The 13,890-nt window shown below is 40.3% G+C and overlaps 1 protein-coding gene across 4 annotated transcripts in view; it reads right to left on the bottom strand.

Moving 5' to 3' along the window:
* The window catches only part of hdac7a (histone deacetylase 7a), a 107,783-nt gene that overhangs the window by 28,099 nt on the left and 65,794 nt on the right, over positions 1–13,890 (bottom strand). For 2 of the 4 annotated variants that reach the window (XM_036592107.1, XM_036592109.1), the window contains exons 3-11: positions 11,410–11,582; positions 9,654–9,738; positions 7,189–7,306; positions 6,453–6,553; positions 3,710–3,832; positions 3,262–3,371; positions 2,243–2,344; positions 904–1,066; positions 325–506 (exon numbers count right to left, since the gene is read on the bottom strand). In XM_036592107.1, the coding sequence (XP_036448000.1) occupies positions 325–506; positions 904–1,066; positions 2,243–2,344; positions 3,262–3,371; positions 3,710–3,832; positions 6,453–6,553; positions 7,189–7,306; positions 9,654–9,738; positions 11,410–11,544 (1,119 nt within the window). In that variant the 5' untranslated portion in view covers positions 11,545–11,582. Of the gene's footprint in view, positions 1–324; positions 507–903; positions 1,067–2,242; positions 2,345–3,261; positions 3,372–3,709; positions 3,833–6,452; positions 6,554–7,188; positions 7,307–9,653; positions 9,739–11,409; positions 11,583–12,006; positions 12,050–12,341; positions 12,385–13,890 lie in introns of those variants that run through there. The other 2 variants (XM_036592110.1, XM_036592111.1) reach the window with 2 other exon arrangements.

The raw sequence follows: 13,890 nt of genomic DNA, 5'->3' as shown, positions 1-13,890 counted from the left end.
ACCTCCTCGTTTCTACACTCACTGTTCATTTTATCAGCTCCACTGACCATATACGAGCGCTTTGTAGTTCTACAGTTACTGTAGTCCGTCTGTTTCTCTGCATGCTTTGTTACCCTGTTCTTCAATAGTCGGGACCCCCACAGAGCAGGCATTATTTGGGTGGTGGGTCATTCTCAGCACTGCAGTGACACTGACGTGGTGGTGTTGTGTTAGTGTGTGTTGTGCTGTTGTGAGTGGATCAGACACAGCAGTGCTGCTCTACCTCTGTTATTCCTAGTATGTTTGCCTGCTAATGGAGACCCCGTGGTGTGTGTGTGAGCTGACCTTGCCCAGGTGTGTCTGCTGTTTGAGCCTCTCCAGAAGCTGTGCGCTGTGCTGTTGCTGCAGCAGGTGTGTGTGCAGGGCTCGAGGGCTTTGGGGCAGCGGCTCTGAGCGCGTCCGGCTGAGGGGCTTATGGGGTCCAGCAGGAGCGCTGAACTGCAGGGGAACTGGACCCAAACCTGGAACTAAACATGCACACACATAAAACTATAGTTAAAATGTACATTTTCAGATATATGTATATATAGTTTTCTAGCTCCACCTGCCTTATAGGCTCACTTGTTGGCCTTTTTCTCAGAAGCACCTGTCATACAAGTTCTCTTTGTAGGTGTGCAGTTACTGTAGCTCTTCTGTTACTGTGTAATTAATCAGCCCCTTAACCCCACTCATCAGTGCTAAGGGACCACCACAGGACCACCACTGTCCAGATATTATCTTAATGGTGGTCCATTCTCAGCACAGCAGTGACACTGACATGGTAGAATGCATCTAGATGGTAATAAACTGGCAAGGTACAGCCACTAGGGAGCAGCTGCACTGGCCCATCAGTGTTATCAGTCAGTTTTCTGCAGCAGGTCTCACCAGCCAGCAGCGGTGCGTGGACGAGGCCTGATGGCTCCAGAATGAGAACGGGCTGCAGCAAGGGGGCACTCTGCTCCTCTACACCAAGAGGGAGCAAAACCTGAGAACCACCAGACACTAGGGGGACACGGCCCAGCTTCAGGGAGCCCACATCACCCTCCACCTGAAAACATAATCATCAAAATCAACATCATCATCATCAGAATCAGACTCATCTTAATTATTATCATCATAATCCCTCATTATCATAATGACTGTTACAGTGATCAACAATACCATCTTCTTCATTAGCATCGTTACTATTAGCACCACTATTGCCATTATCATTACCACCACCATCACCATTATCTTTACCGTCATTACCACCATCACCATTATCGTTACCATCACTACTCTTACAGTTATCATTACCATCTTCATCATTACCATCATTTCCATCAGCACCACCATTGCTACCACCATCACCATCATTACCAGCATTATCACCATCATCACCAATATCATTACCATCATTACCACCATCATCACCATTATCATTACCATCATTACCATCACAATCACCACTATCATTACCATCGTTACCACCATCATAACCATTATCATTACCATCATTACTCCTACAATTATCATTATAATCTTCAACATTACCATCATGACCATCAGCACCACCATTACCACCACCACCACCGTTATTACAATGATTACCACCACCATCACCATTATCATTACCATCATTACCACCATCACCATTTTCAGTACCATCATTACTCTAATAATTATCATTAACATCTTCATTACCACCATTGTTACTATCAGCACCACCACTGCCACCACCATCACCACTATCATTATCACCACAATCATTACTCTTACAATTATCATTACAATCTTCATTACCATTACCATCAGCACCATCATCATCAGCAGCAGCACCACAATCACCACCACTATCATGACTGTCACAATCATCTTCATCATTGGCATCAGCACCATCAGCAACACAAGCATCACCACCATCATAACAGTAACTCTCACAATAGTCTTCACCATTACTATCTTCAGCATTACCATCAAGACCTTCATTACCATCAGCATTGTTAGCACCACCATCATCATAAATCTTATATACCATAAGATCTTCATCACTACCACCTTCGTCATTACCATCATTCTAATCATCATCATCATAATCATCATCATCGTCATTGGTGATAAAGTGGAGAAAATGATGGAGCAAGGAAGAGAGATATTACACCACGAGTGATGGAGGATATACATGTGAAGAGAAGGATGACGGGGGGGGGGTGGAGAGGGGGATTGTGCGGGATGGAGTTTTTACCTTAGCATGAGCAGGAAGCCCCAGCGTGATAGTGGGGAGTGTGGAGGGAGCCGGGACGGAGAAATGAGCCAAAGAACCATCTGAGAGTAATAGCCTCTGAGCCTGTACACACAAATCCAGTCACGGTGGAGGGATACATGTGAAATGTCAGGAAGTAAAATAGTCCCCAGAGAAAACTTATCACTATTTTCCCAACATCAACATTCCATATAAAACTCAGAAGACATGTGTAGGTTCACTGGTGATTTTGGATAGTAACTAAAATGTCTAGATGTGTGTTGTAATAATGGCGACCCCTGGTTCCTATCACCACCACTGTAAAGAAACCTGAAACATTTCACACCAAACCACTCTGAATGACTCAATCACCACAAATTTTGGGAAATCAGTGGAATTCCCCTTTAACTGTTTGTGATAATGGTCTTTGTGACGTTGAAATTTATTATTATTTTGAACTGTGTGCTCTGAGCGTCCTGACCAATCGCAGCTTTAGATGAGATTCTGTGGCTGTTCTGATGAATTAAAGCATTCATGCAGTCCAACAGAAATCCAGTATTTTGCCGAAAGCGCTGCAGGCGGCTCTTTAACCACGTCACCTCACTGATAGAGATCAGAGCGCCTGTGCTGTCTCTGTGCTGTGTTTATGTAAGAGTGGGACGTGACGGGGTGAAAAGGTTTGCAGTGTTGGATTGTGTGTCAGCTGTCCTTCTCCAGTGTCTCTGTTTAAAACATTTCATTATGGGATGCCACAAGCTCACACACACACACACACACACGCTCTGAGATTGTGCTCTGGTTTCCCAACAACACACCCTCCAAGAACACACCGAGCAGAAGATGAAACAGCACTTTAATATTAAACAGTGCTTTAATATTCTGATGCCTGACATGTGTGAGTGTGCGTGTTGCGATGGAAGATGGCAAACAATTCCCTCAGAAAAAAGAAAATCTACTTTGAAGTGTCATATCAGCCTTATTAACTGAGATCAGTGAGCTCTGTATGAGTCAGTATTTCGCACCTCGTGTGTCAGACCGCCAGCAGGGGGCAGCACTCCGTTCTCATTAGGCAGACTGTCATTAGGGGAACTGCAGCCAGACACTGGAGTACTACTGCTACTGGGGGATGAATCTGAGAGAGTGAGAGAAAGAGTGAAAAAGAGAGATTTTTTATTATTCTTTAATAATCATAACTTTCAGGACTTTTTGTTACTTTTGTACGAACTGAACTGAAAAGAGAGAGAGAGAGAGAAAGAGAGAGAAAGAGAAAGAGAGGGGTGTAAAGAAAAAAAAAAGAGAGATAAAGAGAGAGTTAAAGTGTAGAGAGAGTTATCGAGAGAGAATAACAGAGAGAGAGAGCAACAGAGAGAGAGATGTAGAGAGAGATAGCGCAACAGAGAGAGAGAGATGTAGAGAGAGAGAGAAAGAGAGAGAGAGAGTGACAGACATAGAGAGAGAGCGTATGTGTACCCAGTGTGTCGGGTCCGCGGTGTTTAATGGTGGGGGGGGCGCTCTCCTTGCGGGTCAGTGGGCTTTTCCTGGTGTGCAGGTGCTTCTTTAATTTATGCTTCACCTTCAGGTTTGGTTCAGAGGCTGCAGACACACACAGACACACACACACACACACACTGTTAACACCAACTCACAGGTCAGTTCATCTCTTTTTTAGCACAAAACAAAAATCCATTGCCCACTTTATCAGAAACCCTAGATAGTGGAGCTATAAGGTGGGTGTTTCTAATAAAGTGGCCAGCGAATGAAAGCACAAAGTTGGTGTTTCTAACAAAGTGGCCAGTTAATAGTGGGTATTTCCATTAAAGTGGCCAGGGAGTGTAATGAAACATCAGTCATGAGACAATGCACATGCCTGTCTGCTTACATAAAAACCGCACTGAAGAATAAAGTAATAAGAATGCCTGACTCATCTGAGGTGCGACGCATGAACGAGACTGCAGTGTAAGCTTCTTTTTTATTTTTAAATAGCCATCCTGCATGGTCACATTTTGTAACCACAACAAACAAAGGGACAGCCTTTCATCACCTGAGCTTTCTCAACACACCTGCCAGGTAACAGCTGTTGTGTAATGAAGGACACAGACACACAGCAGAAGTTCGCATGCTTCCACTTCCTCGCATACACACACGCACACACACACCAGCATACTCCTGCGTCTATTCTCCAGAAACAGTCTGTGTGTAAATGTGTAAACATGCGTCATATTTCCTGCTAAACGCTCCTCCTCACTGCTGCTGTAATTAGAGGGAAACAGTGTAAGATCACAGAGAGAGAAGAATTAAAATAGCAGTTCCTATTTCACTACATTATTAGTGTCCAGTTAGCACACAGTAAACAAGCTAAACGCGTTTTGCAGCACAGATTTCCGGGTTGGAGATTGAAAGCGCAGCACAGTCAGCTGTGAGATGATAAATCTGAAAGAACACGTTGACAAAAGGAAAGCTCGTATCGCTTTGCCAAAGACAATCTGTGAGCTTCAGTCACGTCCCAGCTGACAAAGCCTTCAGCTAAGACTGAAAGAAGCAAAATCAAACACACATTAAAGGCCTTTACATGAGTAATAAGCGCAGGTAATGATAATAATAATGATAATAATAATACATTTTAATTATATAGCACACTTTTCATGACATCAACTCAAGGTGCTTTACAGAAAAATAAAAACAAAATTCATAAAAACACAAGAAGAGTCTTAAGATTCTACACACTTAAAAAATGATTTTTTAGCCCCAGTGTAGTCGATCAGCCAAGATGTCTTTGGTGTGTGAAGTTTGCTTCTTTAGTGTTAGCACTGAAGCTACAAGCTTGTAGCTAACAAGTATGGGAAGCTTAAACCTCACCAATTAGCATGATGCTAATATGAACAAACTGCTTGTTTTTATACCCACAAGCTGCTAAAAAAGTCAGAAGAGCGTCTCCAAGCCTTTACACTCAATAACAATGCAAATATCTATGAATATGCATAATTATGCAAATTAAAACTCATACACTCTTAAAAAAGATGGTTTTCCAAGGGTTCTTTAGTGAAGACAATGTTTCTATATAGAACCATGAACACTCAAAGAACCCTTTGCATGATTAAGGGTTCACTGCATCATGAAGTGGTTGTTCAGGTTGATGCAGAATGTGCTATAGATGGTTCTATATAGAACCTTTGTGAAAATAGTTCTATAGAGCACCAAATAGAATTCTACTTTTGTGATGATGTGAAGCTTATAACCATAGAAGAACCCTTTATAGCACTTTTGGGTGCTATAAACAATATACAACACATTCTCCATCATTCTGAAGAATCATTTGACCAAGCAGAGAACCATTAAAGTATGCAAATGGTTCTTTGAGTGTTCAAAGAACTCTTGAAGAACAATCTTTTTAAGAGTGTATATCCTCTACATTTAGTGCCATCATAGACAAATAGAAAGGTCTCTAAAGTCTAAAAAACCTAAACCACATTACTAACTCTTGTTCTGTGGGTTAAAGGAAATATATCTCAGGGAATTGAGAAGCTCAGGCATTCCGAGTGGGAATTATGGCCCGGAGGGGAGGGAGATTAGTGGATTTTCCCCCCACACGGAAGTTGGAAACTTCCCATTTCAGGCTTGGTCACGAATGCAGCATAACAGAGCTCAGAGGTTTCAGGTTTGAAAAGAGTGAAAATGCTCTTGTTTCTAAGTCCTGCCCCCTCCCTGCCGACTTTACTCTGATAGGCTGCACCTAGACGACTGACAGGGGTTTCTGTAAAGACAAATGTTTCAGTAGTGACTGTTTCGGTAGTGACAACTTCAGCTCATTTTGATCTCAAAAACACAGCCAGCACAGAACTAACAGCTTTGAACAGCTGTTTTTCATTACAATTCTAAAAAGTTTAAAATCTGTTTCGGTAACGACAATTCTTAATGTTCCACACTGATTTTCAGACTTTGGGACACATTTACTTCAAAACAATGGGATCTAAATGCTCACCATGAGACCATGAGGGACAGGGATGCAGCCTCACTTCCTGCTCTAAAATGCAGGGGCGTGGCTCCGCCTATAGACTAAAACTGTGTTTCGGTAATAAAATGAGGTTTTTTTTGTATAAAAGTAAAAATTAAACTCATAATATATATCAGTACAGCCTCTGTATTTATGTGTGTGTGTGTGTGTGTGTGTGTGTGCGCGTGTGCACGTGTGTGTGCATGTGTGAGAGAGACGTACTTGCTCTCCTCAGAGGGGGCTCATCAGGTCCTTCACTGAGGGTTTGTGGGGGGGAGGAGAGGAGGGGCTGCAGAGAAACGTTGGGGTCCGGAGCTAACTCTCTACGCACAGAAGAAAAACAGACAAAAATCAGCACCAAATAATAGTAATAATAATCCAGCTCATATTTAAAGCCAGTGCACACTCCTGAGTAAAGAAATGGACAAAGCTTAAAATTCAACAATTTGTACTGATAGTTTTGGCTGAGTCCAGATTAAACCCTACAGAGAATATTTGGTCTCACGTTAAACACAAACTAGCTCAGTAATATTTTTCAGCTGTTTGAAGCTGTCACTGCTGAGCCCTGCTGGTGACGTCCCATATAAATAACAATAATGTGTGGCCACAACTTAGCAAGGTGTGGAAATGAGATCATGCCTTATTAAGCTGTGGTCAAGGCTTAAACATCTCAGCTTTAGCTCTGGAGCTATGAAGCGAATATGGCTAACAAGCAATGGAAGGCTTGGAGTGATGTTGCTCCATAGACAACAAAGAAAAGAGGTGCACCTGAAAGAGCCTGAAAAGACGTTGTCTGAAAGCTCCTTAATCAGCAGGTGATGCCTCTATCTGCACTGAATGATCATTCTAATGTGTTAGCTAAGAGCTAATATGTGTTAGCTTTTTGTTTCAGGCCTCTATCTGTGGTCAGTAGGCCGAGACAGTGGAACATTAGGATCATTGCTGTTTCTGACCACACCTGTAAGCCACCGGCGGGGTGCTGAGGGGGTTCGAGCTGGTTCTCTCCAGCGCCGCCTGCTTCTTCTTCAGAATCACCTCTGCTAACTTCTGCTTCACCACCGAACTGGCCACCGCACCTGTCAATCCACACAAACAGCTAATGAGAGGATGTACATTTTGTTTATTTATGTATTTATACATCAGAGACAACAGGTTCATTAAATCTGTTTTGGTAGTGACAATTTTTAATGCTCCACAAATGATTTTCTGACTGGGACACATTCGCTTAAAAAAATGGGATATAACTTGTTGCCCATGAAGGACAGGGATGCAGCCTCACTTTCTCCTATATAATACAGGGGTTAAATTAAGGCTCCATCCACCAACTAAAACTCTTTGTTTCGGTAGTCACAGACATTTTTTGATTTGTAATAAAACTAAACCAAAACCTCACTTTGCAAAAGTATCACTTAAAAAAACCTTGCAAATAAATTAAGAAAAGAAGTGTAAATTTAGGGGTTAGGGTTTGGAACAGACACCTCCCAACAGAAAGAACCCTATAAATAATGACTGTGTATATATTTAGCTTATTACCATCTCTATTAATGTTTTCAGTTTAAACAGATCAGAACATAATCACTGCTAGCGCATAATGCTGAATAAAAATATGTGTTCACAGGTTTTTTTTCACAGCACTATTTGTTCCTTTTTTCTCTGTTCCAACTGATCAGATGTCTGAAAAAATAAATTTCATGACAATGAAAATTTCTTTAAGTATCGCAATATTATATTTTTGCCGTAAAATACTTTCTACCTTCTTGAATCTACACTGTATACTTTATTATTGAATAAAATAACAGCAATTATCAAAATAACAAGTGATTCCAAACTTTTGACTCCACTCTGCAGGCGGTGAAATGGCCCTCTGACAAAAGCTCAGCTATTTTTTCCTGTGAAGATGCGTTTCAGCTCCACTGTGTGTCTGTGGGAAATGTGTGATGAAAGGAAACGGTGTGTCACTCTGGGCTTCCCCGGCTCCTGCGGCCTCTGCGCTGTGGAGACCGTGAGTGTGTGTGTGTGTGTGTGTGTGTGTGTGTGTGTGTGTGGAGGCAGGTGCCACAGGCGCTGATTGCTCGAGTCAATATTGACTCTGGACCTGTTTTGTACTGTACCTGCTATTTTTATCCTCACTGTACTGCACACTGAACAGGGTCAATACCGAAAAGAGGTTCTTTGTGAACTAATATCTCCTGCTGTAGTGCATAGGAGCATTACTTGAGGTCATTTATGAACTAATATCTCCTATTCTTGTGTGTAGAAGTGTTTATTGAGGCCATTTAAGGACTAATATCTCCTATTCTAGTGTATAGGAGCATTTTTATGAGGTTGTTTATGGACTAATAACTCCTGTTCAAGTGTATAAGAGCATTAATTGGGGTTGTTTATGGACTAATATCTCCTATTCTAGCATATAGGAGGGCGTATTGATGCCATTTAAGGACTAATATCTCCTATTCTAATGTATAGAAGTGTTTAGTGAAGTCATTTATAGACTATATTTCCTACTGTAGCATGTAGGAGTGTTTATTGAGGTTGTTTATGAACTAATATTTCCTATTCTAGTGTATAGGAACATTTATTGAGATCATTTATGAACTAATATCTCCTGTTCTAGTGTACAGGAGCATGAATTGTAGTCACTTAACTAATCTCACGTATTCTAGCATGTAGGAGTATTTATTGAGGCTGTTTATGGACTAATATCTGCTGTTCTAGTGAAATAGGACATTTATTGAGGTTGTTTGTGGACGAATAACTCCTATTCTAGTGCAAGGGAACATTTATTGAGGTCGTTTATGAAGTACTATCTCATGTTCTAGTGTAAGTGAACATTTATTGAGGTTGTCTATAGACTAATGTCTCCTGTTCTAGCGTATAGGACTATCACTTTAAGGTTGCCAGACGGCCATTCAGTTCAGTTTGAGTAAACCTTCAATTTGAGTCGTTCTCCTGATGGTACTCAGAGAAACACTGTTAAACTACGAGTTAAAAACAACAGCAGCAGTGTGTGTGTGTGTGTGTGTGTGTGACACTCCTCACAATGGCCCTTTCTATTGCAAACACACTGCACTGTTTCAGCTCCTCACAGGGCAAAAGTGCACACTCTGGGCCAATTTAGGGCTATTATTGGTCACACCTGACTGCATGTATACATGTTGTGTATGTGTGTTCAGTCGTATGCAAATGTTTAGGCACCCCGGTCAATGTTTTGTTGAATTTCTAATTAAAAATAAGTTACAGAGAACCCACTTCTGTAGATTTTAATGGACAATTGCTGTTTATTTGCTGAACTTACATTAATGGTTTATAGCGCCGCCTGCTGTTTCAACAATGGGACTTGGTAAGAAACAGCGACTCTTACAGGGAAAAAAAAAACTATATAACTGATGTTTAAAGGGCTAAAACAAAAGTGCTTAGACTCACTCTGCTGGCTCTTGTCCTTGTGTCGTATCTGCTGCAGCTGCTGCTTCTCCTCTTCTTGGTCGCGTAGATGCTGCTCCATGTTAAACTGAATAACAATAAAAAGTCACTATTAAATGTCGTCATCTGACACTTAGACTAACGTTACATATTTAAAGTGAAAAATCTAATGTACCCCAAAAACGTTGATGATTAGTGAAGGAAGCTTGGCGCTGGAAGGCTAATGAAGCTAACAAGGCTGCAACAATTGAATATTTTCAAGTGTTTGAATATTATGTTGAATATTATCTAGAACAGTTGATTATTTTATGAAATTAAAAAAACTCAAGCTGTGCTTCACTTTAAATTAATGTAAAAATTATGTTCTTACTTTTGTTCATTGTGTTATTGTTGCTTTTATTACTATTATCATGCACTTTTGCATAAACTTCCATTTATTTATGTTTTAACGTTTTTAACCAAATCTAATACTACAAACATCACTGATAAATGCACTGCTTCATTAGAAAGCCACTATTCCCCTTAATAAACTTGTTTCCCGTGGAAGCGTCTGGGTTATTTAAATGGCTTTGCTGTTTTTTAATATTTTAATTAGTGAATTTATTGAATAGTACCGAATATTTGCTGCAGCGCTACTAACAAGTAATGAAAACCAATTAGCATGGTGCTAAGCCCTTGCCTAAAGCACTCATCTCAGTATGTGGAGATGTTCTGTAATCTCTAATAACTTGTTTATGTGGTTTCTGACACTATATGACTCACTGTTATTTATAAACATGGTTTTCAAACTGGGGGGTTGCTACCCACTGGTGGGTCACAGGGCAGGAACAAGTGGGTCGCATGGAAGCTGCATCATTGCATATGTATTTTTTCCTCAAAATCAGAGCTTGTAACCATGCTGTTTATGAGCCGCACCGCTGCCACCCTCAAAGTGCTCCAGTGTTATCTTTAACCAGCCTCACACAGCATACACGTTAGAGTTGAATACAACAGATGGGTGGTAGCCGCAATCGACATTATATGGCCAAAAGTATGTAGACACCTCACATCTGTACGAGCTTGTTGGACATCTCATTCCAAGACTATAAGCATTAATATGGAGTTGTCCCCTTTGCGGCTATAACAGCCTTCACTCTTCTGGGAAGCCTTCTACAAGATTTTGGAGTGTATCTCTGGGAATTTCTGCCTATTCAGTTAATAGAGCAATTGTGGTCAGACACTGATGTTAGACGAGAGGGCCTGGCTCACAATCTCCGTTCTAGTTCATCCTAAATGTGCCCAGTGGGGTTGAGGTCAGGGCTCTATGCAGGCCACTGGAGTTCCTCCACACCGAACTTCACTCCATGTCTTTATGGAGCTCGCTTTGTGCACGGGCTCAGTCATGCTGGAACAGAAAAGGGTTTCCACAAACTGCTGCCATATAATTGTGTAAAATGTCTTTGCATGCTGTAGCATTAACACCACCCTTCACTGGAACTAAGGGGCCCAAACTCTGAAAAACACCCATAGCCCATTATCCTCCCTCCACCTAACTTTACTGTTAGCACTATGCAAACTGACTTGTGGCAGAGGTGGCATCCTACGACAGTGCCACTGAGCTCTTCAGTACAGCCCAGCATTTGTCTATGGAGATTGTATGGCTACAGCTGAAACACCTGAACTCAATAATTAGGAGGGGTGTACACATACCTTCGGCTGTAGGCCTAATGCAGTACAGTGTCAGTGTTTACTGTTCTGAGATCAGTTTGTGTATGTTTACCCGTATGTGCTGGCTGTACTGTGCGCAGTGCTGCGGAGTGAATGGGCTGAGCAATAGGGGGCGCTGCAGCGGTGAGAGCAGAGCCGTGTCTGATCCTGCAGGACGCATCAGACGTTCTCCCACGCGCAGATCCATCAGCGATGTACAAACACACAAGCTCACTATACACACTTCTGCAGAAGGAGAGAGAGAGAGAGAGAGATAGAGAGAAAGAGATTAGAGAAGGTCAAGTCCAACTACTTACATATAAGTAATATATGTTTTTGTTATTGTGCCTTTAATACTGATGTATGTAAATGAGCTCTGTCCTGATTGGCTGTTCTGCACTGTGCCTTGTTCAAAAAGCAGTCCGGGCTGAAATGTGGACTAAATTCAGACTGAAATCTTCCTGGACCTCAGAGACAAGCCACTGAGCTGCTGGTTGTATATTAATTGTTCACATCACAACCGTGATGAGTTCAAAATGAGCTATTTTTTGCTGTTTAGTTTCCAAATATGAACAATTTTTCAAAATTTCTGCATATTTCAATAGTTGAGATGTAAGCAAGGTCATTCAGAGTGTTTTTTTATTAGATTGTTAATTGTAGAGAAACTCACCAGCTCACCAAAATTTCTTTACAGTGGTGGTGACAGAAACCAGGCGTCCTGATGTCTACAATGCAAATATAGCCATTTTATTTACTATCCAAAACCACCAGTGAACCTACACATATCTTCTGAGTTTTATATGAAATGTTGATGGTGGCAAAATAATGGTCAATCTGAAAAAATAAGCTTTCTTTGGGGACTATTTTGCCTTCATTTATCCCTCCACCATGAATAGATTAAATAACATTGATTATAATACGTTTTAGGCCAAAACTATCAAAAAACTACCCTAAAACAATGTCTCAGACATCAGGCAGTGTATTTATAACCATTTCATGTAGTACCTTTCTGTGAGGGAGCTTTCAGAGGTGGACATCTGGTTCCTATCACCACCACTGTGAACAATTCTGCCTTGGTAAGTTTCTGTAGAATGGAGCATTTCACACCAAACCACTCTGAATGACTCTGGGCAGTTTAAGAGTAATAAATAAATAAACAAATGAAAATCTGCAGTTTTACCTAATAGTAAAATGTGCCTTTATGTTCCAAAACTAGAAAAAAAAAATTAAATACGCTACAATAATACAGTCTACATACAGAAAATCTTTATTGCACAGCATAAAGCAAATTACAGACAATGTAAAGGTACGAGTGCAGTCTACTAAAAAGTGGAAAAGAACAAAGCAAGTGAATGTGACCAAATGAAGGATGAAATTGTTGTGCGGCACACTTCTCTGTGATAGGAGCTGGTTTCCATGACATTTGCATGCTGCGTTTAACTAATTTGCATTGTACCTGTGACTCAATGTGAAAGACTTTACGAGCAGGCACACTCTGAGCTAAGGACATTTACATTTGCCCTGTCAGATTACTAAAATAATTCATCATGATTAACTATAATTGTCTTATTTGCTCAAATTTGCCCCTCCAGAAAGATTAATTTGTTCTTTTTTGAAAGCATTGTGCTGTGTTATAGCAAAATGAGGGGACTAAATCGGCTTCATCATAATGTATTTATTACTTTTAATAATTCTAATAATTGTAACAATGCAGAACCTGAACATGAAGATCATATATACAGTTAACGAGCCTATACATTGTATATACAATCGAGTGTATACATCATATATACAATCAATTTGTGCATATACCATATTTCACATAAAGTCAAAGAATGTATATATCATATATATCATATATACTCAATGAGCATATGTATCATATATATATATATATATATATATATATATATATATATATATATATATATATATATAATGACAGTAGCTGGAAATAGCTCTTTCAAAAGAGCTATAAATGGAATGGGCTATTTAAATGTTGTATTTGAATGAGAGGAATACTGTTGTACATCATATCACCATTTTATTATTTCTTCATAACAACAACAATAATAAAATTACTAACAATAATAAAATAATACTAATATAAATAATACAAAAAAAATAAATAGCTTAAATTATTATTGTCATTATTACTATTATTAATGTTAGTAGTAGTAGTAGCAGTAGTAGTAGTTGTTGTAGTTGCAGTATTGAGCTCAAACTTGAATTGTTTACAAAGATAACACTGCCACAACACTTCCACAACACTGTCAAAATGCTGCAACAACACTGTAACAGCACTGGAAAAGTGCCACAATACTGCTACAACACTGCTACACACCACAACATTGCTATAACAGCACCACAACACTGCTACAACATCACCACAACACTACTACATTGCCACCACAACACTGCTACATCACCACAACACTGATATAACGGCATCACAACACTGCACAACCCCACCATAACACTGCTAAAACGCCACCAGAACACTGCTACAATGCCACAACACTGCAACAATGCCACCACAACACTGCTACAACAT

The sequence above is a fragment of the Colossoma macropomum genome, unplaced genomic scaffold (genome assembly GCF_904425465.1).
Source record: "Colossoma macropomum unplaced genomic scaffold, Colossoma_macropomum, whole genome shotgun sequence".
Lineage (NCBI taxonomy): Eukaryota > Metazoa > Chordata > Actinopteri > Characiformes > Serrasalmidae > Colossoma > Colossoma macropomum.
The sequence above is the reverse complement of the archived record's forward strand: the minus strand, read 5'-3'. Positions and strand labels throughout refer to the sequence as shown.